The sequence below is a fragment of the Callorhinus ursinus genome, unplaced genomic scaffold, assembly GCF_003265705.2.
Source record: "Callorhinus ursinus isolate GAN/ISIS: 27379988/994484 unplaced genomic scaffold, GSC_fseal_2.0 scaffold13, whole genome shotgun sequence".
Lineage (NCBI taxonomy): Eukaryota > Metazoa > Chordata > Mammalia > Carnivora > Otariidae > Callorhinus > Callorhinus ursinus.
Window position 1 is genome coordinate 13,637,497 of NW_027397075.1, and position 21,526 is coordinate 13,659,022.

At 51.7% G+C, this 21,526-nt stretch overlaps 1 protein-coding gene and 1 pseudogene across 10 annotated transcripts in view; both read right to left on the reverse strand.

Moving 5' to 3' along the window:
- The window catches only part of FLYWCH1 (FLYWCH-type zinc finger 1), a 21,914-nt gene extending 6,344 nt beyond the window's left edge, over positions 1 to 15,570 (reverse strand). For 4 of the 10 annotated variants that reach the window (XM_025877324.2, XM_025877329.2, XM_025877327.2 and 1 more), the window contains exons 1-6: positions 15,312 to 15,567; positions 13,079 to 13,196; positions 3,614 to 3,715; positions 2,376 to 2,816; positions 1,645 to 2,106; positions 149 to 595 (exon numbers count right to left, since the gene is read on the reverse strand). In XM_025877324.2, the coding sequence (XP_025733109.1) occupies positions 149 to 595; positions 1,645 to 2,106; positions 2,376 to 2,709 (1,243 nt within the window). In that variant the 5' untranslated portion in view covers positions 2,710 to 2,816; positions 3,614 to 3,715; positions 13,079 to 13,196; positions 15,312 to 15,567. Of the gene's footprint in view, positions 1 to 148; positions 596 to 1,644; positions 2,107 to 2,375; positions 2,817 to 3,529; positions 3,716 to 4,327; positions 4,374 to 13,078; positions 13,197 to 15,311 lie in introns of those variants that run through there. The other 6 variants (XM_073899611.1, XM_025877323.2, XM_073899610.1 and 3 more) reach the window with 5 other exon arrangements.
- Positions 15,571 to 17,519: 1,949 nt separating this feature from the next.
- Positions 17,520 to 20,479, reverse strand: LOC141373983 (10 kDa heat shock protein, mitochondrial pseudogene; annotated as a pseudogene).
- Positions 20,480 to 21,526: the final 1,047 nt, after the last annotated feature.

Below are 21,526 nucleotides of genomic sequence, written 5' to 3' on the forward strand. Positions count from 1 at the left end.
ACTCAGGGCCTCCTGGGGAGAAACGGGAGAGGTGGGTGGGGGAGGGAAGTGGGAATTCAGGGTCTTGGGATCCCCTCCCACCTCCCTGGACCTGAGGAAGCAAGACTTGAGGGGCCCCAGCTCTGGGCCAGTGCTGTGAAGGACTCACCGGGGTCCTCGTCTGGGTCCTCAGTGGGGGATCCCTGCGGGGCCTGGGGCTGGGCCGGAAGGACTTTTGTGCGCTTCCTAGGCCGGGCTCTGGTGAGAGTCAGAGTCCCCGGCCCCCTGCGGTAGAGCAGGCTGTCCACACCTTGGAGCAGCTTGTCCACTTGGCCCCCAGGCCCACCAGGCCTGGCCTGCAGCGTTTCCACGGCTTTCTCCTGCTGCCGCCGGGCTTCCAGGCCCTCCACATCAGGCGGGTGGCAGTGGCCCCGCATCACAGTCACCCGCTGGCCCTGGGTGATGGCCCGGCTGCGGCAGCTGTGCAGTGCGTGGTCCCGGCACGTCCAGTAAACCTTGTCCCCCACGGCCTTCTCCCGCTTGTACAGGAAGGACTGGTGCACCAGGAAGCTGCCCCCATAGCACGTCCTCAGGAACTCCAAGGGCCGGGGTTCTCCTGGAGGAGGAACCCAGGGCAGTCATGGCAGGCCGAGGAGAGGAGGCTGGGGGAGCATGGGGGGCCAAGGGCTTTTCCCCTTTATGTGGACACTGACTGTGGCTTCCCCCGAGCTGGGCGTGTGTGGGCCCCGCGTGCATTCCCACCAAGCCCCCACCCAGTGCACCAGGGAGAAGGTGCAGTTCCTCTCCTGGAGGTCAGTGGGGAGGCCACGGCTCACGGTGGTTACACGTCACATCCAAGGTCGCACACCCGGGAAGGACAGAGCTGGCTTTGACATCCTAGCCTATGTGTTCAGTCACTCCTGGCCACACTCTTTTTTAGGGCTTGTTTGAAACTTTTATTTAATTTTTGAATAGCACATGCACACGCCATAAAATTCAAATGGTGGCAAAAGATAGACAGTAAAAAACAAGTGTTCCCCCCTCACACCTAGTAACCAGCACAGCAACTGCCCTAAATCCTTAAACCCTCGAATCTGGGTCAGAAGGGAGCCAACCCTTGGGATCAAGCCCACCTCCCACTTGCTGGTAATAAAAGCCACCAAGAAGACCCCAGCTACTGGGCACTCAGTGTCACCACACGTGGGACTGGCGCTGGGTGCTTCCCGCACATCGAGCATCTAATCTCCCTGGCATCTGAGTGATCACCCATCCCCGACAAAGTTCCCAAAACCCAAGAGGTTCAGCACCTGTACTGAAACCAGCTGGGGCTGTGATTTGAACCTGGTCCAAAGCTCTCCCCTAGGCCAACCTCCCCTAACCTCACGGGCTACCAGGACCACCTGGCCCTGTTAAAACTCAGGTTTCTGGGCCTCACACCAGACCCTGCTGCATCAGAAAGTTCCAAAAGGACTAGAGCCCTTGGTTTTAGAGCACTAGTTCTATCCCCCAGGCTTGATGATTTCTGGGACAGGTTTCTATCTTTTAGCCATGTTGACTTGGAGCACATTACAAACCATGTGGGACCCCACGTTTCCATCTGGGCACAGGTAAGGACCCATGGGTTCCCACTTGCCCCAGAGTGGAGCCCAGGTGCAGGGCACTCACCGATCCCCAGTGTTGGGCGTTTCTTGGGGGGCAAGCTCAGCAGTGACAGGGCTCGCAGCCCCTCATCCTCCTCTGTGGCCGGTTTGCTCAGCACCAACCCGGGGGTGGGCTCTGGCTCCTCAGGGCACAGCCATGGGCCCACCCCTTCCAGTGGCTCTTCCACTCGGCCCCGAGGGCCCTCTGGAACCCCCAAGCCTTCAGGCAGGGCTGGGCCGGGCAGTTTCTGTCTCCGGCGCCGCGCCTCCAGGCCCTCCTCGTCCGGCGGGTGGCAGTGGCCCCGCATCACTGTGGCCCGTGGGCCTCGGGTGATGGCCCGGCCCCGGCAGCCCAGCTCACAGTGCTCACGGCACTTCCAATAGACCTTGTCGCCCACCGCCTTCTCCTGCTTGTACAGGAAGCACTCGAGCACCAGGAGGCGGCCCCCGAAAGGGGTCCTCAGGAACTCCAGGGGCTTGGGGGCTGCTGAGGACAAGAGAGGGCTGGGTCAGCTGGAACAGAGCAAGGCTGGAGGCCAAGGGCATGGATGAGAGCAATGTGGGATGCACAGGGATGACATCCTGAGATCATCACACCAGCCTGAGGCAGAGTCCTGATTAGAGACAAGGATGCTTAGCTCTGAGCAGAGATGGGACCCCAAGGCCACCCCCTAGAAAGGGGGTGTACAGGGCCTATGTCTGAGCATGCAGGGCCACAAAGGGGCCTGGGCCAGGAGCAGTAGGCCTGGAACCCACCTGTATCTGGCTTGCTGCATGTCTGCTCAGGGGCCTGGGGGGTTGGCTGGACTGCCCCCACTTGCTCCTCCACTGGCAGGATCTGGGGGGTCCTGGCCAGTGTGTCAGGACCAGACATCTCCAGGGACATGACACAGTGCCCTCCTTTGGGCTGGGAGTCCACCCCATCCACATTCTCCATGGAGGCCGTCAGCAGGACCAGTTTGGAGAACTCTTTGGGCTTTGTGGGCACTGCAAGGACAACATCTGTGCCTGGCTCAGGGGACTCCGGGGACGGCTCCTGGCCAGCCTTCACACTCTCGCCCTCCTGCTCGCTGGGCTCCGGCAGGGGCATTCTGGGACGATGGCCCGTCCCCCAGGCCACACTCAGGCCCCAGCAGATGGAGTTCTCTTCCTCCTCCTCCTCCCTGGTCGGGAACCTGGCAGTCCAGGGGCTCCGTCCTAAGGAAGGAGGCAAAACCCATCAGTGGAGGCCCCCTTGGGCCTGAGGCTCAGAAAATGGATGTGGGGTGGAGGTGGAGGCAGAGGGGGCTGAAAGGCTGGGGAGGGTCCCACACAGAGCTGGGGAACCCCGGGTTGGTGCTTCCCCTCGGCTGCATCCTCTCAGGCAGCTGGGTTCTGTCACCTCCCCTCCCCAAACGCCACTTTCCCATCTGTAAAATGTGCCACAGGCAGGGCTCTCTGGGGGCTGTTGGGGTGCAGGCAGTGCGGCACCGAGAACCGTGAGCTTCTACAAAGAGAGGCCCGTAGGTGCTGAGCACGGTGGGACGTGTCTTCACGGGGTTTCCCATTTAACCTGGCCCCGTGTTATGAAAGTCGATCACCCAGTGTACAGATGAGAACACTGAGGTACACCAGGATGGCCAACGTGGCCACGAAGTGCTGGGCTGGGAGTCTGGTCGAGGGGGATCCAGAGCCTGCCCCACACAGTACCTGGTGTGCCTCGCCCAGGATGACGGTAACTGGCCTTCCTGAGCACCAAACCTCAGAGACCAGCACTTGGCACATGGGCTCAGGTCACAGACCCTCCCAGAATGCCCGGTGGCCTTCCTCCTGACACTGTGTCACAGGGAGACCGAGCCGGGCACCCGCCGGCGCTCTGCAGACCACAAAGGGGACGCCTGGCTCTGGGAGGCAGGAGTCTCTGGACTCACAACTAGATCCGTCTCTCATCCCAGGCTGGAGGCCCTGGACCACGCAGCACTCAGGAGATGCCGGGGCCCCAGGAAGGCAGTGACCTTGTGCCTGAAGCGGGGCTCGCGCTGCCTCAGCTGGGAGGGGACGGGGCTGTAGAGGTGTCCGGAAAATCCACAGTCACTCCGGGCTCCCTGGCTTCTGGCCTGGAGAAGCAGAAAGGACGTATTACGGGGGTAGAGCTAGCATGGAGATGGGGCCCTGGGTATCAGTGTGGGGTGAACATTTTGCTTTCTTGAGGGACTGGGTGGTGGGTGAATGGCTGGGTCTCCCCCACCTCTCCTTAAGAGCCCAGAAGCAAGACCACAGCCTCCCTGCACATTTCAGCTCCCCATTTGTGAGCTGTCACCCTTGGTTCCAAGTTCTGCAATTCCAATGCATTCTTGCTCTGAAGTTCCCTGGTTTGGGGCCCAGATTCAGCTCCCCAAAGCCCGGTCAGCCTAATGGCAGGGCCCCAGAGTCCCCACTAAGACAGAGCCAAGGCTGAAGACTCAGAGGAGCGCCTCATCCCCGCCCCATCCCGCAGTACACGCCTGCTCATCCCAGGGCAGCAGGGAAGCCCATCCTAGAGGGGTTGGGGTGGGGGATGGTGGCGAGACTCAAGGAAATCTTCCAGGTAACGGGCCACCTGACTGAGAGTCCCGGCTGGCCTGCCCTCCCGGGTCATGCCCCTGGACGAGCCAACCCTCGCTCCTCCCATGCGGCCCTTCTCTGCCCTGCCCATCCCGCCCCACACCGCGACGAGGCGGGGCACGGACACGCGGGACCCTGGGGACCAGCCGCGGTGAGACCCGGTGCGTGGCTCTGGGAGGAGCTGTCTGGGCGGAAAAGGGAGCCGGTGGGAGGCCCCGCCCCCGGGCCGCCCCGCCCCCCTCGCCGATTGGCCCCGGCGCCCATCCCTCAGCCGGCAGCCCGCCCCCGGCTGCAGCCCTCTGTCCCCGCACTCCGGATCCCCCCACGGCTGGAGCGCTCCTGCCGTCCCATCGGCCTCCAGCCTGCGGGGCCAAGGGCGCTGTGTGTGTGTGCGGGGGATGCCTCAGACAACTCGGGCCAGCCGAAGCGCTGCGGTCACTGTCCACACAGCACGCACACTCCTACAGGCCTGGGCCTGGGTCCCCGCCACGCGCGGGGCAAGAGGGGACGCTGTGGGGACTCCGACACGCCATCGGCCTTAGCCTCAAACCATCAGACGCCGAAGCTGCCTCCTCGGGGGCCCAACCAGAGGGCGTTGGCATGACGAAGAGCCCCCACATTCCACGGGAACCGGACCCGGAGTCATGGGTACCCCGAGTCAGGAGCCGGTGTGGTCCCTTCAACTTACAAGTTCTGCCTAAAAGGCTTCCAAGATGCACGCACCTCAATGGATACGGAAGAAATTCCAGCACAACAAAAGGCGAACTATGGCCACCCCCCCCCCAGCCCCATCTGCGGAAAAGCATGGGTCTGGCGATGACCTAGAATTTGGATTGGATTGACGGTTACCATTCTCAACCACTACGGGACCTTGTAATATAGACTGTCTAATGACCACAAATCCTCCCATAAAGTATGCAGGTCCCCTTGCAATGTGGTCTTGAATCTGGACTGGCTCCAGCCCAGACGGGTGCCTTGCTGTGTGACTTGCTGAGTGTGGCAGAAGCATGCTATGGGGGTTGGCAGTCCTCACCCTCAGGAGACATGGCCCTGAGCCTGCCAGGTTAGGAAGCTGTGTGAGAGGCCACATGTGGGCACGGAGGCACTGCCAGGCATGGAGGAAAACCATCTTGCAGACCCCCCTGCTGTGTGTAGCCACATGAAGGGGCCACAGGACACCAAGGCAGCTGGTGCAATCTGCATGGTGGTCACATGAATGGTCACCCACCTTATGGAACACTGATCAATAATAAACCGTTATTTTAAGCCAGTGAGATCAGGATCTTTTTTTACTCAGCAGTAACTGATACTCTTGGCAAGTGACTGAACCTGGTGGGTTTGGGCTTTTTTTTTTTTTTTTTAAGATTTTTATTTATTTATTTGACAGAGACACAGGAGAGCAGGAACAGAAGCAGAGGGAGTGGGAGAGGGAGAAGCAGGCTTCCTGCTGAGCAGGGAGCCCGATGCAATGCAGGGGTTGATCCCAGGACCCTGGAATCATGACCTGAGCCGAAGGCATAAGCTTAATTAACGACTGAGCCACCCAGGCGCCCCAAGGGTTTTGGCTTTTTGATGGATGGAACAGTAAAGGTTGTGAGATATACATCAAAGTGCTTTTGAACTTCAGGTGCCATGCTACACAAATGTTATATCCCTCAGTTGGTCACGTTTAAAGGGCTGCTAATTCAGTGAGAAGAACAAAAATATTAAGTATAAAAGATAGCAATGAGAATTAAATACTTAAAAAGTCCGTAACGGGGGCTCCTGGGTGGCTCAGTTGGTTAAGTGTCTGGTCATGAGCCCGGAGTCCTGGGATGGAGCCCCGTATTGGTCTCCCTGCTCAGCCAGGAGACTGCTTCTCCCTCTACCTCTGCCGCTCCCCCTGCTTGTGCTCTCTCATGCACTCTCTCTCTCAAATAAAATCTTAAAAAAGTAAAAAGTCTGTAATGCAAAATAAACCAGTCACAAAAAAACTAATGCTGTACGATTCCACTTATGTGATGTCCCTACACTTGTCAAATTCATAGAGGCAGAGTCGGCGGTGTTGCGGGGCTGATGGGGGGTGTGTGGAATGGGGGACTGTTGTTTAGTGGGTGTGGTTTCAGTTTGGGATGACAATGACGTTCTGGCAGTAGATGGTGGCGATGGTGGCATGCCAGTGTGAGGGTCCTTAATGCCACCAAGCTGTGCACTTAGAACGATTCAAATTGTAAATTTTTGTGATATATATTTTACCACACACACACAAATATGTAACAACCTACATGTAGTAATGTTCCTTTTACCTAACATCATTGGTGAATGAAGTTCTTCAAAAAAGGCAGACTTCAAACTCACTAAAGTTATCTCTCCATGATGTGGGCTTTTACCATTTTATGTTTCAGTTTACCCATTGAGGATGGATCTCTTCATAAGCTCTTATCACTCTTCTCTATCTGGATGTAGGGGGCATACATATTTTATCCTGATTTGGAAATAAACATGTCTCCACCCAGTTCCCTTGGTACAGCTGCCCTCCTCCCTTGGGGCCCTTTCTCCACCCTTCGAGTCCTGCTCTCTCTGGTCACCAGAGCTCTCTGCCTCTGCAGTTCTTCGCACTGGGACCACCAAGGTTTTTCGGTCTCCTGTGTCCAAAAACAAGACCTAACAAAAGCCCCTCCTTCCCTCAACAGTTCAACTTTGCAAGAACAGCCCACACTCCTTCCTTCTCAGCCCAGCTGTCTGCAGGCGGCCCGCCAGCTCTGTGGACACCGACCACTCTCTTGTCTGGCCACCACGCAGGGTCGGCACCAGCTGGGTCCATCCGGACACCGCGTTCTCCCTTGGAACCACCTGCACTGGCCTATGTGTTGTCCATCCATACAATGGAATATTATTCGGCCATAACCAGGAATCATGTTTTGGCACGTGCTGGATGAACCTTGAAAACGTCATGTTCAGTGAAAGAAGCCAGGCACAGGGAGGGGCCCCTGGGTGGCTCAGTTGGTTAAGCGTCTGCCTTCGGCTCAGGTCGTGATCTCCAGGTCCTGGGATCGAGCCGCACATCGGGCTCCTGGCTCAATGGGGAGTGTGCTTCTCCCTCTCTCTCTGCCTCTCCACCCTTCTTGCGCTCTCTCTCTCTCTCAAATGGATAAATAAAATATTAAAAAAAAAAAGAAGCCAGACACAAAAGATAGCATACTATATGACTCCATTTATAAGGCATGTTCAGAACGGGCAAATCCACTGACACGGAAAGCAGATGAATGATTGTATAGGACTGGGGGAGAGGCAGGGGAAATTTAGAAGTGATGCTAAGGGGTGTGGGGTTTCTTTTTGGGGTAATGAAAATGTAAAATTGACTGTAGTTGTTCGACTCTGAATACACGGAAAACACTGAGTTACACACTTTTGATAGGGGAGTTATGTGTATGTAAAACATATCTCAATAAAACTGTTTTTTAAAAAATCCTTATAGGGACTCAGGTCCTCAGGGTCACTTGGATGAAAACTGGTTTTCTTTTTCTTTCTTTTTTTTTTTAAGAATTTTTTTTAAGTCATCTCTACACCCAACGTGGGGCTTAAACTTACAACCCTGAGATCAAGAGTCTCACACTGCACTGACTGAGCCCACCAGGCACCCCCAAAACCAGTTTTCTACACCATAAGCAGGACTTTCACTATTGGGCTTGGTTTCCTCATCAAAGAAGAGGGGTGGCATGGATTACATATTAAGATATTGTGTAAGTTGCTAATAGTATATTGTAAAAACTATATACCAATATGTTTAAACTGTTAAGAACCTAATTCCTAGTAAACAGCCCATAATCCTGCCACCCAGATGCACTCGCACTGCTCTGTTTGTTCTTGGATCAGAGCTCTTGAATGACATTTTGTTTCCTGTGGCACATACATTGCATTCAACATGTTGTTTCCTATTTCACCCCACTTTACAGTGGGAGGCCCTCACCTGCAGACCAGATGGAGCCCTTGCAAAGGACCAAATCATTATGTAAGGTAGGCCCAGAACAGGCAGGAACACACACCTAAATCCTCGGCAGCAATGCTCCTGAAGGCCACAAGATAGCGGTGTTGCTCCTTAGGATGAACGCATTGCATCCTTGGTAAAAAATTAACTGCCTGACAAACGTTTCCAAAACAAGAATGTGAGAGTTCTTCCATGTAGCAAAAATAACTGAAGATTTCCAAAAATGTTTGTATTTACAAAATCTAACAGTTAGACAGCAGATGCAGTTAGCAAAGTCTGCAAATACTATCTTTTCTAAGCTAAGGTTTTCCCCAAAAAAACCCCACCCAAATCCAAGTATGGCTCAGACCCGGCGGGGCCTGTGGCCTTCAGCCCACACGCCTCTCCAGCCTCTGGAGGGCTCTGCTCACAGTCGTCGGTTACGGACTAATTTTATTTTATGTATTCATGGCCTAACCCCCCCCCAAAAACCCCAAAAAAACAAAAACAAAAACAGGGCGCCTGGGTGGTTCAGTGGGTTAAGCATGGGCCTTCGGCTCAGGTCATGATCCCGGGGTCCTGCCATCGGGCCCCGTGTCGTGTCAGGCTCCTTGCTCAGCAGGGAGTCTGCTTCTCCCTCTCCTCCCTGCTTGTGCTTGCTTGCTCTCCCAAAAAAAAAAAAAAAAAACCTTAAATACCTAGGAAGAAATATCTCAAAATGTTAAAAGTAGTAAGAACAGTGATTTATTTTCTCCTTCTATTTCTTTTGTTTTCTTGAAATTGTGGACAATGTGCATGAACTCTCTGTACCGTGGGGAAAGGGAGATGCTGTAAAGACAAGCTGCATCTCCTCGCTTGGTCATTTGTCCTTTAACTCCATCAAAAGTCTCCTGTGACAAGTCACATGAGAAATTAAAGGGTAATATAAGTGACAGAACAGATAAACGAACAAAAATTGAGGCTATTAAAAATCCCAGTTGGGGACCTGCATAGCCTCAGACATTCCCTCCAAGATATTTATTAACTACAAAAGGAAAGACAGTAACTTGACAGTGGGGAAATCCCGTGGACACCCCCCTATGTGATCGAGGTCAACTTCACCGGTCATAAGACACATCAACACCACGATGTCCTTGCACCAAGGACACCCCACCGTCTCTGTGATACTCTTGCCCCAGGTGCACACCCCCACTTTAATCAGACGAACCACATCGAGGGACAGGCCACGAAACAATGACCAGGAAACTTCAAAACTGCTGAGGTCATCAAGGACAAGGGCAGGCTGAGGGCCTGTCACAGACTGGGGGGTGCTGAGGAGACACAACAGCTAAATGCCACGTGGGATGGCGGGACGGAAAAGGACGCTGGGGACAAGCTGGGGAAACCGGAGTCAGGTCAACAGTGTAGGTGAGGAGAACCGTACCCACGGTGATTTCCTGGCTTTGATCTCCACGCAGCATCCGGTAAGATGCTGACAATCAGGGAGACCGGGTGATGGGTATGTGGGAATTCTTTGTCCTATCTTTGCAATGTTTTTTGTTTTTTAAAGATTTTATATATTTATTTTACAGGGAGAGACACAGTGAGAGAGGGAACACAAGCAGGGGGAGTGGGAGAGGGAGAAGCAGACTCCCCGCTGAGCAGGGAGCCCGATGCGGGGCTCGATCCCAGGACCCTGGGATCATGACCTGAGCCGAAGGCAGACGCTTAATGACTGAGCCACCCAGGCACCCCTCTTTGCAATGTTTTTAAAGTCGAAAATTAACTCAAAATAAAACATTCTTGAAAACCCAAGTTTCAAACTTATAGGCACAATTGGAGTTGACAGAGAAAATAAGTGATGGAGACCTCCTGAGTATAGGGTGAGAGAGAGAGGGAGAGGGAGACACCCTCCTGTCCAGAGCCTCGTCATCCATCCTGGGACCTGCGACCTGAGCCAGAACAAAATTCCTCCGGCATCAGCCCACACCTCCAGTCCAGTGACCCAGCAACCTCCTTGCCAAGCGTCACCATCATCCCCACTCAACTTCTGGGGTCTTGAATGGCCCAGGACCGCACGGCTAGTGAGAGCCAAGACTCCAACCCAGGCCCAGCTGGTGCGCAGCCAACAGGGTGCCTCCCTGTGCCCTGGGCAGCTGCAGGAAGAGGTAAGAAGCGCCAGGTGCAGAGGAAGCTGACGCTCAGGGCTGCAGTCAGGCCTTCAGTGTCTTCAGCTGCACTGATGTGTCCCTACAAACCAGCTATTTTATGGTTTACCAGGGTGACTTCCGGCTGATCTGGCCAATGGGAGACATGGTGGGACACTGGCAGGTGGAGCGAGGAGGGTGTTCCAGAAGCCACCTGCCTGGCGGGGGCTCACCAGGGCTGTCTGCTGCAGCTTTGCAGGACCCCTGCCTGCCACCCTGGAGCTCGGCCTGGCTGTGCTGGCAGCATCGAGTCTCTGCCACCCTCGGGCTCGGGCTCACTCACCATTTCCTGTTTGGCCTCTCAGCTCCTCCACCACCAGGGATCGCAAGGAAACTCCCAGTTCAAATCTTAAAGTAGTTTCTGTTTTCCTGGCTGGATTCTGACTGACACAACCCTCGAGAGTCTAGAGGACTGTGATCATAATATGTAATATTTACCAAATACAACGATGTGCCTGGCACTACCCCCCAAGGGCTCTGCACGTACTATTCCAGTTTATCTTCCAAATAACCCCGTCAATTAGAGTCCACTGTTCTTTCATGTCATAGAGGAGGAACAAAGGCTGAATCTGTGACCAAGAGCAGGCCGATAAAGACAGAGTCCGCATTCAAGACATCGGTGTCTGCCTTCAGGGCCTCACCTCTTAAAACCAGTAAAAATGGTTCTTTTCACATTGAGGATTCTGACCATAGGTATCAATGGAGTGGGTTAAGACTGGTAGTTGTCAGTCAAGGTGATTTGCTTCCCAGGCAACACCTGACAGTGTCCAGAGACATTTTTGGTTGTCACCATGGGAAGGCAGGGCATGCTACTAGCATCTAGTGGGTAGGGCCCAAGGATGCTGCTCAACATCCTACAGTGCCCAGGGTAGCTTCTCCAACACTCCCTAAAGAAGCATCTGGTCTAAAATGCCAACAGAGCCAAGGCTGAGAAACCCTTCTTGAGATCAGTGTTTTAATAAATGAAAAAGAATTTAAAAAATAGAATAGAAAGAGTGAATCCATATAATGAGGTTAAGTATATTTTTCATGCAAGTTTTATTATAATTAGTTGTTTGTGTAATTCTGGTCTTCATAAAAATTCCCCCGGGCCCTTGATAAAAATGCAAATCACTGTATTTCCATCTAAAATTCTGACAGAGGACCTGGAGAGGGATTCAAGAATCTGGATTTTTAGCAAGTACCCCACAAGGCTCTGGTGGACCAGGACTGTGCTTTGAGAAACACCTGAATAGATGCCCTTGAGGAATAGGCGGTCCATCAGTAAGTGACGAGCCTAAGAAGGATTTGAAGGGGCTTTTTTTGTGTGTCAGGCCCCACATTAAGTATTTTATATACATGATCTCATTTAATCTATCACATTGTATGTGCTCCCTCATTAATGTGTTAAATAAAATCATTAGCATCTGTTTATTTTATGTCAGTAGGAGAGTCATGATTTCATCTTTTCTGAGATGATCCTGTAACAATTTATTGCGTTTCACACACCTTGGGCTATTCAGGGGCCCTCAAGAATACAGACAGGAATTTGCTCAAACTCCTAAGTAGTATAAGTGAAATCTGGTGGAGAGAGCTTCTGGAGCATGGCTTCCATTCCTTGGAATAGCAAATACCAGACTTCTAAAAATCCCACCAGATATTCCTTATGAAGGCTTCCAGCAAAGCAAACTCAAGAAGGCCTTTACAGTGAATTAACGTGCTCGTACTTATGCAAACAATCAGGCCAAATCTAATGAGACCAGTCTTATTTTGTGATCAGAAGTATCTTTCATTGAGGTTATGAGACTGTAAAGGACCTTTGCGCCTCAATGGAAACAATGCAGTGTTTAGAACACATCCTTCCAGGTTACAGGATTCTAGTCTTTGAGCCATTTTGACAACTCTGCATAGTGCAGATAACCAAGAGCAATGCAAAATTATTCTAGGCTATAGGCAATAAACTCTCTCTCCATGTAAATAAGTACATGGAAATAATTCTCCCCCCTGAAGAAAAAGCCAGTTTTGCCTCCATGTGCACATTTTAATGTCTGTAGTCTTCTAGAATCTTCTTTGGATTCTCTTGCAAACTGGTTGTTAGATCTTTCTGGTTCCTTGGTCAATCAGTTATGTAAAAGCTTCCATACATGTTCATTCTACATCTAAGTTTCTAAGGTCTAAGGTTCTGCTTTTCTAATTGGCTAGGTCATTGGTCCTATAATCTCTGGCTCCAGTCAGCAATTTTTAAAATTACATGTGAAACATCAATCTGCACTGCATGAAATAAAACTGGGTATTATTTTATGAAATTTCCACTTGTTATACATATGTCTATTTATCGTAGGTGACTTAAATGTATTTTTTTTTTACTTTGGATGGTCATTGCTTTGAGGTTAATACTTGGGTCCTTGTGTTTGCTTTGTAATACTCAATTTTTACTCACTAAAGATTTATTGAGTGACTGGAGTATTTTTAAATCAGGCAGATTTAAATGGAAAGTTTGAAAGCTTCACGGTTTATGCTTCATCACTCTCTTATCCCCTCCCCTCCCCCAGAAATGAGGCACAGAGCAATTCTGGGCACAATACTCAGCTGCTCACTCTGACATTGCTGTCGTGCAGGTGGTCACAAAGGGCTTGGTGTCAACCTAACACCCAAGAGACACACAGTATTACAAACTGCCGGGTGCCTCTCAGGCAAGATCTAATCGGTAAGGTCCTCAAAGTCTGAGCCTCACTCGGCAGCTGATGGTGGGTCAACAGAATTACCTTCACGCACAGAGAGTGAGAACCGCCATCCCCATCCGCCAGTACCCGGGTCCTTACTGCCAGCTTGCTGGGTGCAACACTTGGGGCAAATTCCATCGATTCTCCGGACTGATTTTACCTGCGAAACAGGAAAAGTGGCAAGTGAGATACTGCATGTGAAATTCTTCTATAAACTGTAAATCATCACACAAGGACAAAGAGTTCTTTCTTGCACCCAGGGGTCCTGATGTTTGAAAAAGCTCCTGGGTGACTCCAAATTGCTGTCCCTCTCCCACACATGCTAATGAGCTATGAGGGGTAGAGGTGTGCACTGACTGACTCGTGAACTCTCCTATGAAACACGCATGCACTGTGTGCATACGGGTATCATTCCTGGGTGGTGTTGAGGGTGGCAGTGACCCCCCCCACCCCGGCGATTAAGAATCACTGTTCTAAAGCAGGGCTTCTCAACCTCAGCACCATTGGCATTTTGGGGAAGGGGGGCTGGATGTTCAACAGCATCCCTGGCCTCTGCCTGCTGGATGCAGCACACCCCTGCCCAATGATCGATATTGCTGTATGTCCCCTGGGAACCCCTGCTCCTGAGCACCTGAGAGATGCACAGAGCGCAGAGAGGAAGATTCTACCTCCAGGTCCTCCCAGCCCCAAGTCCTTCAGTCACCAGATCAGAACCTGAGCTTTTATTCTTTCCTTTTTTTTTTTTTTAAAGATTTTTATTTATTTGACAGAGAGAGACAGAGCGAGAGGGGGAACACAAGCAGGGGGAATGGAAGAGGGAGAAGCAGGCTTCCCGCTGAGCAGGGAGCCCGATGTGGGGCTCGATCCCAGGACCCTGGGACCATGACCTGAGCCGAAGGCAGACGCTTAACGACTGAGCCACCCAGGCGCCTCTATTCTTTCCTTTTTTTTTTTTTTTAAAGTAATCTCTATGCCCAACGTGGGGCTCAAACTCACAACCTGGAGATCAAGAGTGGCATGCTTTACCCACTGAGCCAGTCAGTGCCCCAGAATCTTAGTTTTTTTTTTTTTTTTTTTTTACTCCTTCCTCTCCAGGCCTCATGTGTCCTCAAATCTCATTCTCTGTACACCTGGTCACACCACCTCCCATGGCCTTCCCACTGAACAGCACTCCGGGGCTTTGATCCTCACCTACTCCTCAGCGGCCTTTCCATCCTGCATCCAGCCGGGCCAATTCTCCCTACGCAGTGCCAACCAGTTAATCTTCCTAAAGCTGAACTTTAATTATTTCTCTCTCTAGTAAAAATCGTCTCCCTCTCCATTATAAACACTCCACACTCCAGTCCCAACCTCACACACTATCTCTTCTCCAAGTCCGACTAGGAGCTTTTGGAAGAGGAACAGGATAAACCTGATGGCATCAAACTAGAACATTCAAATCAAGTCCTCGAAGTGATTTTGGCCCTGAGAAGCAGAAATGTCAACATATTAAAAATATACCTTTTCTATGGAATTGAAGGTTACCCGTGATTATCTGATTATTAGAACTCAGCATCCCCCAAAGGCAAGACATAAAGGCGGAGAAAGACGGATGTTTGTTAAAGCAAGGGTTTCAAACTGTGGTCAGAACCATTAGGTCCTGAAATCAATTCCATGGGTTAGCAACAGTCATTTGGAATGGAAAGAACGGAAGAGAACAGAATGGAATCAGAACAAAGGTAGAGTAGATCTGGCTGTTATCATGAGAGATTAGGGTCATTTCTCCCTTTGAACTTATCTTCCAGTAATCTACATCTACAGGCACAAGTTATGCATGGAGAACATATTTCTTGAGTCAAAAGTTTGAAAGTCTCAACAGGCAATCTGCGTAATCAGAAGTGGAAGGAGGGGTGTAACAGCAGCAAAAAGTGCAAGGTCACTGGGACCTACAGAGCCGCGCAGACGGAACGGGACTGGGGTGGGTGCCAGCGCGGGTCAGCGCCGGTGCGGCGGACACGGCCGGGCTGGGGGTGGGGACGAACGGGGGGCTCCCTTGCTGGGGGTGTCAGGGTTCAGTCCGGGGTCGGCTGGATTGGGGCGAAGGAGGAGCCAGGAGAAAGGAGACGAGTCTCGGGTGAAGGACAAGGAGCGGCCTGAGCGCCGGGACACTGAGCTGGGTGACACCACCCCCCTTCCAGCCTCAACAGCCCTCGGGACCCTCGGGGAGGCCTGGCCGGGGGCGCGGCCACGCCGTGGGACCCGGGACCCTCCCCGGCCCGCTGGGGCCCGTGCTCACCGGGCACCGGCCGGGCGGCGGCAGCAGCGGAGCCCTCCCTCTCCGGAGACCGAGCCGCGGCGGGTCCTTTGGCCTCGGCCGCCGCAGCCACAGGCGTCGACCTCGCGGCCCAGGCGCCTCCCGCCACCACAACCCTAGCGCCCGCTCCCAGCCCCCACCTGCCCTCTCGGGAGCGAGCCCCGTGCCCGCGCGCCGCCCCACTAGCCGGGAGCGCGCGCCACCCCGCGGGGAAGCGGACCTCTTGGAACGCCCAAGCGGGCTCCCAGCGAGCATGCGCAGCAGGGCCGCGGGGCCCCATTCCTTGAGCAAACTCCGCTTCTCCGGCTCTTCTGTGAGCGGCGCCGAGCTGGCGGCCTGACGAATCGGCGCCGGGATATGGGGCAAGGGTTTGCGAAAGGGGCGGGGCAAGATCAGGATTGGGCGGGGGCGTCCGGGGGCGGGGCGTCGGCCGGACAGGCGGCTGGGACTGGGGATTCTGGGCGGGGGCTCTGAGACTAGGGAGTTGCAGGGCTTAATTCCAGGCCCCCCGCAGGATTTGACTCCGTGCTCGCTAAGCGGGAGCATTTGTTTAAATATCGTATTAGACGTGTCACTTTCTTTAGCCAGCAGAAGGAAATTTTTTATACACCTTGTTAAAACCTTCAAATGACTCCACCCCAAAGCTGGGCCACCTGGGTGGCTCAGTTGGCTAAGCGCCTCACTCTTGGTTTTGGCTAGGGTCATGATCTCAGGGTCGTGAGATCCATCCCCTAATCCGGTGGGCTCTCTGCTGGGTGTGGAGTCAGTTTGAGATTCTCCCTCTCCCTCTCCCCTGCCCTTCCGCCCACCCCACCCCTTACTCCCCCCACCCCAACCCCATTTTCTTGCTCCTTTTCTAAAAAAAAAAAAAGTAAATGGGGAGAAGGGAAAGCTCTTTCTTACAGTAGAAGGTCAACTAAGAAATGCAGAAAGGATGATCACCATTTGTCAACCGTCCTAATTAATAGCTGATTTGGGCAAAAATCATCAATGGCCACTAAAGTTGGAGGGTGAAAACCTAATAAGGGAATGGTATTTACATAATCCCAAAGATACTTATTAATTACAAAGGGGGAAATACGAATTTTACAGTAGGGGTAATGGTTCTCAAAGTGTAGTCTGGGGGGGTTCCTAGAGGTCCCTGGGGATTTTGCAAAGGTGACATGACATGATGTTGTACCAGGTCGATTGCCAAAGCACATATGAGAACCTCTAGTATTTCTTTAGGCCTACGTTAAGGAGATTTGCAAAAATAAAAAAAACAGTGTACAATTCAGTGTTTTTCAGTATATTCCTAAAGATGTGCGAACATCACCACAATCAGGTTTAGAACATTTTCTTTGCTCCAGAAAGAAACCTGTAGCCATTGTGAAGTCCCTCACCCCACGACCCTAGGCAAGTATTCATCTGTCTGTATAGATGTGCCTATATTGGATACTCATATAAATGGAATTATACGATATGTGGTGTTTTCTGCTGGCTTATTTCACTTAGCCTGGTGTTTTCTTTTTTTAAATTTCTTTTATTTTTTTAAGATTTTATTTATTTATTTGAGAGAGAGCGAGAGAGATCACAGAGGGAGTGGGAGAGGGAGAAGCAGACTCGCCGTTGAGCAGAGAGCCCCATGTGGGGCTCCCTCTCAGGACCCCGAGGTCATGACCCCAGCTAAAAGCAGATACTTAACTGACTGAGCCACCCAAGCGCCCCATGCCTGGAGTTTTCAGAGTTCATCCATGCTGCAGCCTGTGGAAGCATTTTGGTTTTGTAATGGCCAAATAATATTGCATTGTATATATAGACCACGATTTGTATATCCGTTAATCTGTCGATAAGCATTTGGGTTGTTTCCAGGTTTTGGCTACTATGACTCATGCTGCTATGAGCATTCATGTCCAGATTTCTGTGTGTACGTATGTTTTCAGTTCTTTGGGGTGTGCACCTAGGAGTGGAATTGCTTGGTCATATGGTAACCCTATGTTTAGCCATTTGAGGAACTGCTAGACTGTTTTCCACAGGGTCCTCACCATTTCACATTCCTGTGAGCACCTTATGAGGATTTTGTTTTCTCCACATCCTTGTCAACACTTGCTATTATCTGAGTATAGCCATGTGGGTAGATATGAAATGGTATCTCATTGTGTTTTGTTTTTTTTTAAGATTTTATTTATTTATTTACTTGAGAGTGGGAACACAAGTAGGGGGAGGGGCAGAGGGAGACACTTAATTGACTGAGCCAACCAGGTGCCCCAAGCTTTTGCAATTTTTTTTTTTTAGTTTGGATACCATTAGTTTATTATAAAAGAGAGACATGAAAATTATTTACATGATGAAAGATTTCACAACTTCACTGGAATGGGCAGCTTCACTTCATGCCATTTTAATAATGATTTCTGTCCACATACTTTCTGAGAATGTCACCATCTCTAAATAAGAAATAATCCTTGTCATCTAGAACTACTTTGGTGCCTCCATATTCTGGGAGAACTTTATCTCCAACTTTCACACTAACTGGATGAATCTCTCCACCCTTTCCTTTAGAGCCCGATCCAACAGCTACTACTGTTGCTTACAACACTTTTCCTTGAGATTTTTCTGGAAGCATAATACCTCCTTTGGTTACAGTTTCAGCTGTGCTCCTTTCAACTAAAACTCGGTCAAAGAGGGGAAGAAATTTTCTAAACGCCTCCCCTGCCATGACGCCGACCGCTGCAGTAGGTACTCTGCTTTTGCAATTTTTTAAAAAGATTTCATTTATTTGAGAGAGAGAGAGCATGAGCATGGAGAGGGGCAGAGGGAGAGAGAAAGAAGCAGGCTCCCTGCCAAGCAGGGAGCCTAATGCGGGCCTCGATCCCAGGACCCTGAGATCATAACCTGAGCCAAAAGCAGACCCTTAATGGACTGAGCCACTCAGGCGCCCAGCTTTTGCATATTTACTGTTAATTGCTTGTTTTACACTTTGCTCTTACTGAAGTCTAGTTGACGAACAATGTTACATTAATGTCTTAATACATACATAATTGTGTACAACATTGTGACTGGACAATTCTATATACTAGGCAACAGCACACCACAATGAGGGTGGTCACACCTGTCACTACACAAGGTTATTACAGTATCACTGTATTCCCCAGGCTGCACTTTTCACCCCTGTGATTTAGCCAACACATTCTAAAAGCACTACATTTTTACCCCCCCAGCACCCAAACTGAACAGCAAAAACAATGGAACTTCATTTTTTGTTGTTGTTTCTTGTGTTTTTGGTGTCATATCTAAGAAATCACTGCCTCGGGGTGCCTGGGTGGCTCAGTCAGTTGAGCATCTGCCTTTTGCTCAGGTCATGATCCCAGGGTCCTGGGATCAAGCCCCTTGTGGGGCTCTCTGCTCAGCAGGGAGCCTGCTTCTCCCTCTGCCTCTCCCTTCACTTGTGCTCTCTCCCTCTAATAAGCGAGTAAAATAAAATGATCACTCTCTAATCCAAGTTGACAAAGATTTACTCTGTATGTATTTTAAGAGTTTTATACTTTAACTCCTACATTTGAGTCTTAGACCCGTTTTCAGTTATTTTTTGTATATGGGGTGAGGTAGGGCTCCAACCTCATTCTTTTTCACGTGGATATCTTTTCCACATAGTGGTCCCACTACCATTTTTTTTTAAAGATTTATTTATTTATTTATTTATTTGAAAGAGAGAGACACAGCGAGAGAGGGAACACAAGCAGGGGGAGTGGGGGAGGGAGAAGCAGGCTTTCCCGCCGAGCGGGGAGCGGGGAGCCAGATGCGGGGCTGGATCCCAGGACCCCGGGATCATGACCTGAGCCGAAGGCGACTGAGCCACCCAGGCGCCCCCCCCAACTACTATTTGTTGAAAATGAAACTATTATTCCCCCATTTAGTTGTTTTGGCTTCCTCGAAAATCAGTTGGCCATAAATAAGAGGGTTTATTTCTGGACTCTCCATTTTATTTCATTGGTCTATGGCCCTTCTTATACCAGGACCACACTGTCTTGACTATTGCTCCTTTTCAGTAAGTTTTGAAATCAGAGTGTGAGTTCTCCAACCTTAATCTTTTTCAGGCTGGTTTTGGCTGTTCTGGGTCCCTTCAGTTTCTAGGTGTCATCTTCTTTTCAGTTTTTTTTTTTTTTAAGATTTTGTTTGGGGTGAGAGAGAGAGAGAGCGAGAGCGGGAGGTGGGGTAGAGGGAGAGGGAGAGAATCTCAAGCCGACTCTGCACTGAGTAAGGTGTAGGACATGGGCTAGATCTCACGACCCCCAAGATCATGACCTGAGCTGAAATCAAGAGGCTGGAGCTTAACAGACTGAGCCACCCAGGTGCCCCTCTTTTCAATCCTTTTGAGAACAAATCTCTATTTTAATTTTACGTCATTGAGAAAACACTGCACAGCAATTATTTTTGTGGGTCTCTGGCTTTTCACTGAACTCTACATTGTAAACATCCCCTATGTCATAGGCTTATTTTATATGACTAGCTATACAATTTAGTTCTTTTCTTGGTGGATACTGCAGTTCTAAATCTAGCTATTATAAATACTAACCCGTGGCTGGCTTCATTCCTAACATTTGGGAAATCTGGGTGAAGAGCATATAGGAATGCTTTTACACTTCTTGCAACTTTCCTACGGGTGTGAAATTATGCCAAAATAAAACGGCAAAGGGGGACGCCTGGTAACTCAGTCGGTTAGGGACTGACTCTTGATTTTGGCTCCGGTGGTGATCTCAGGATCCCATGAGACCTGGCGCCTCCTCCCTCGCCCACGGTCCCTCCCTTGCCCTCCGGTCCAGCCCCACCCACAGCCCACAGCCGCTGGACGCTTGTCGTTCTCTGACCACCTAGTGCGGTGGGGACCCGGACCACAGTGGGGAGCTGCGGGTCTCGGAGCTGCGGGCTTGGGCGCTGCTTTCCTGGACACTTGGCGGGCGGCGACCTGAGCGGCCCTAGTATCAGCCCAACTGCCGCCCCAGGTGCGGGGACGCCCCCGCCTCCACTCCGCACCGCGCCCCGGGCCCTCTGCTCACCGCGACCCTCCCCAGGCCCGCGAGGACCCCTCGATCCGCCCTTTGCCGGGCCGGAGCCCCCAGTGTTCCGGCTGCGCGTCCTCAGCCTTTGCAGAGTGAAGACGCTGCTCCTCTCCAGAAACCCCCACGCTGTCCGGCCACCCCCGACCCTGCGCCTCCCTCCTGTTGCCATAAAGCTGCTGCTGGAAGTGCCCCCGCTCCCGGGCAGGTGCAGGTGCAGGTCCCGTGGAGCCAGCCGGTCCTCCGACTCCCGGCACCCCTCGGCGCGCCCCCCTCCCTGTTCTCCATCAGCTCCAGATCCACAGGGACGTATCAGGGACCCAAATCCACAAAGACCCTTGCTCCGGGGTGCTAGAGCTTCTGTCTGGGGGACCCGGCGAGAAGCAATGGGTACAAAAATGAGTTGCGTGGGCGGTTACAGGTGGTGCGTGCGACAGGGGTGGGGTGCTGCAGGTGGTTACGGAGGAACCCTGTTGGCCGGATCGCCTACGCCCACCCCTGCGGAAGGCGGGTGGGAGCCGCTGCGCGCTCCTTCTGCTGGGGAGGCTCCCCCAATCGGCCGCTGGCTGCCTCGGCCCGGGTGCGGGCGGTGGGAACCCCGGGAGCCAGCGCGGAGGCGGTGCTCACCTGAGAGGCGGAGCGTGCTGCTGTTGTCGCTATTATGATTACCATTCTCTCGGTGACAGCACCGGTGGGCAAGGACGCGTGGGGCCGCGGGGAGCGTGGGAGTTGCTGGTCCTCCCCGTGAGCAGCGGTCTCCCTTCTAGAGCTTCGTCCCAGGAAAACCCAGGGCTACTTAAAGGCTTGTAGAGCAGCTGGAGAGGACCGGGATGCAGCAGGCGTCAGGACAGCCGGATGCATGGTCTCCCGTCCCCGTAGTGGCATGCTGCAGTCCGTAAAACCGCGTTGGAAAGTCATTCGTCATGGATTAGGAGAAAATGAGCTGTATCATCCCAATTTTCTGAATATGAAAAATTTATAGACTTATCTCTAGATGATAGAATTACTGGAGATATTTGTAACACTTTTTCATAATCAGTATGTATTTATTTCAATGACCATGAATTATCTTTTTTTTTAAGCTTGAAGACCAATAAATTGTTTTGAAGGAAGTGTATAGTCATCTTCTTTACTTTTTTTTTTTTAAGGGGCGGGGAGGGGCAG